Genomic DNA, 459 nt, shown 5'->3' with positions numbered 1-459 from the left:
GTGAGCAGCGGCAGCGAGAGGCCAGCGCTGAGCCGCCGCAGCGCGAACGGGCGGACGCTAAGCGCTGCCACTGCGTGTCCGGCAGCCGGGAACTCCAGGCGCAGCGTGATGGCGGCGTGCAGCCCCACGGCTGGGCTGTAGCGCGTCAGCTCCACAAACACGGCGCGGCTTCTGCGCGGAGGGCACGGGCAGGGGCCAGGAGTCGGAGGGGGCAGCGCTGGGAGAGGCCGGTGCTCTCCAAAGGGGCTCGGGCAGCAGGTGTCGTGGGGACGGGGCGGCGCGTGCAGGGAGCGGGCGGAGGGGCCGAGCGCGGGGCCCACCTGTTGTCGATCCAGTTGTGCAGCTGCAGGAAGCCCAGCTGTGCACGGCTCTCCTCCAGGCTGGGACCCAGCTCCTGCACGTAGCCCCCGCTGTCGTACACGGCACAGGAGCCCCAGGACCACACGCTGCAGGGAGGGG

At 73.0% G+C, this 459-nt stretch overlaps 1 protein-coding gene across 1 annotated transcript in view; it reads left to right on the top strand.

The window, feature by feature from the left end:
* Nucleotides 1-144, top strand: part of LOC104992544 (tuberin-like) — a gene marked incomplete at both ends in the record, with an annotated part of 9513 nt that extends 9369 nt beyond the window's left edge. The window contains one exon of the mRNA XM_010845468.1: nucleotides 9-144. Coding sequence (XP_010843770.1) covers nucleotides 9-144 — 136 coding nt within the window. The remainder of the gene's footprint in view (nucleotides 1-8) is intronic.
* Nucleotides 145-459: the final 315 nt, after the last annotated feature.

Source organism: Bison bison, unplaced genomic scaffold, assembly GCF_000754665.1.
Source record: "Bison bison bison isolate TAMUID 2011002044 unplaced genomic scaffold, Bison_UMD1.0 scf7180017848542, whole genome shotgun sequence".
In the NCBI taxonomy this organism is placed as follows: Eukaryota; Metazoa; Chordata; class Mammalia; order Artiodactyla; family Bovidae; genus Bison; species Bison bison.
This window is presented reverse-complemented; position numbering and strand designations above follow the sequence as displayed.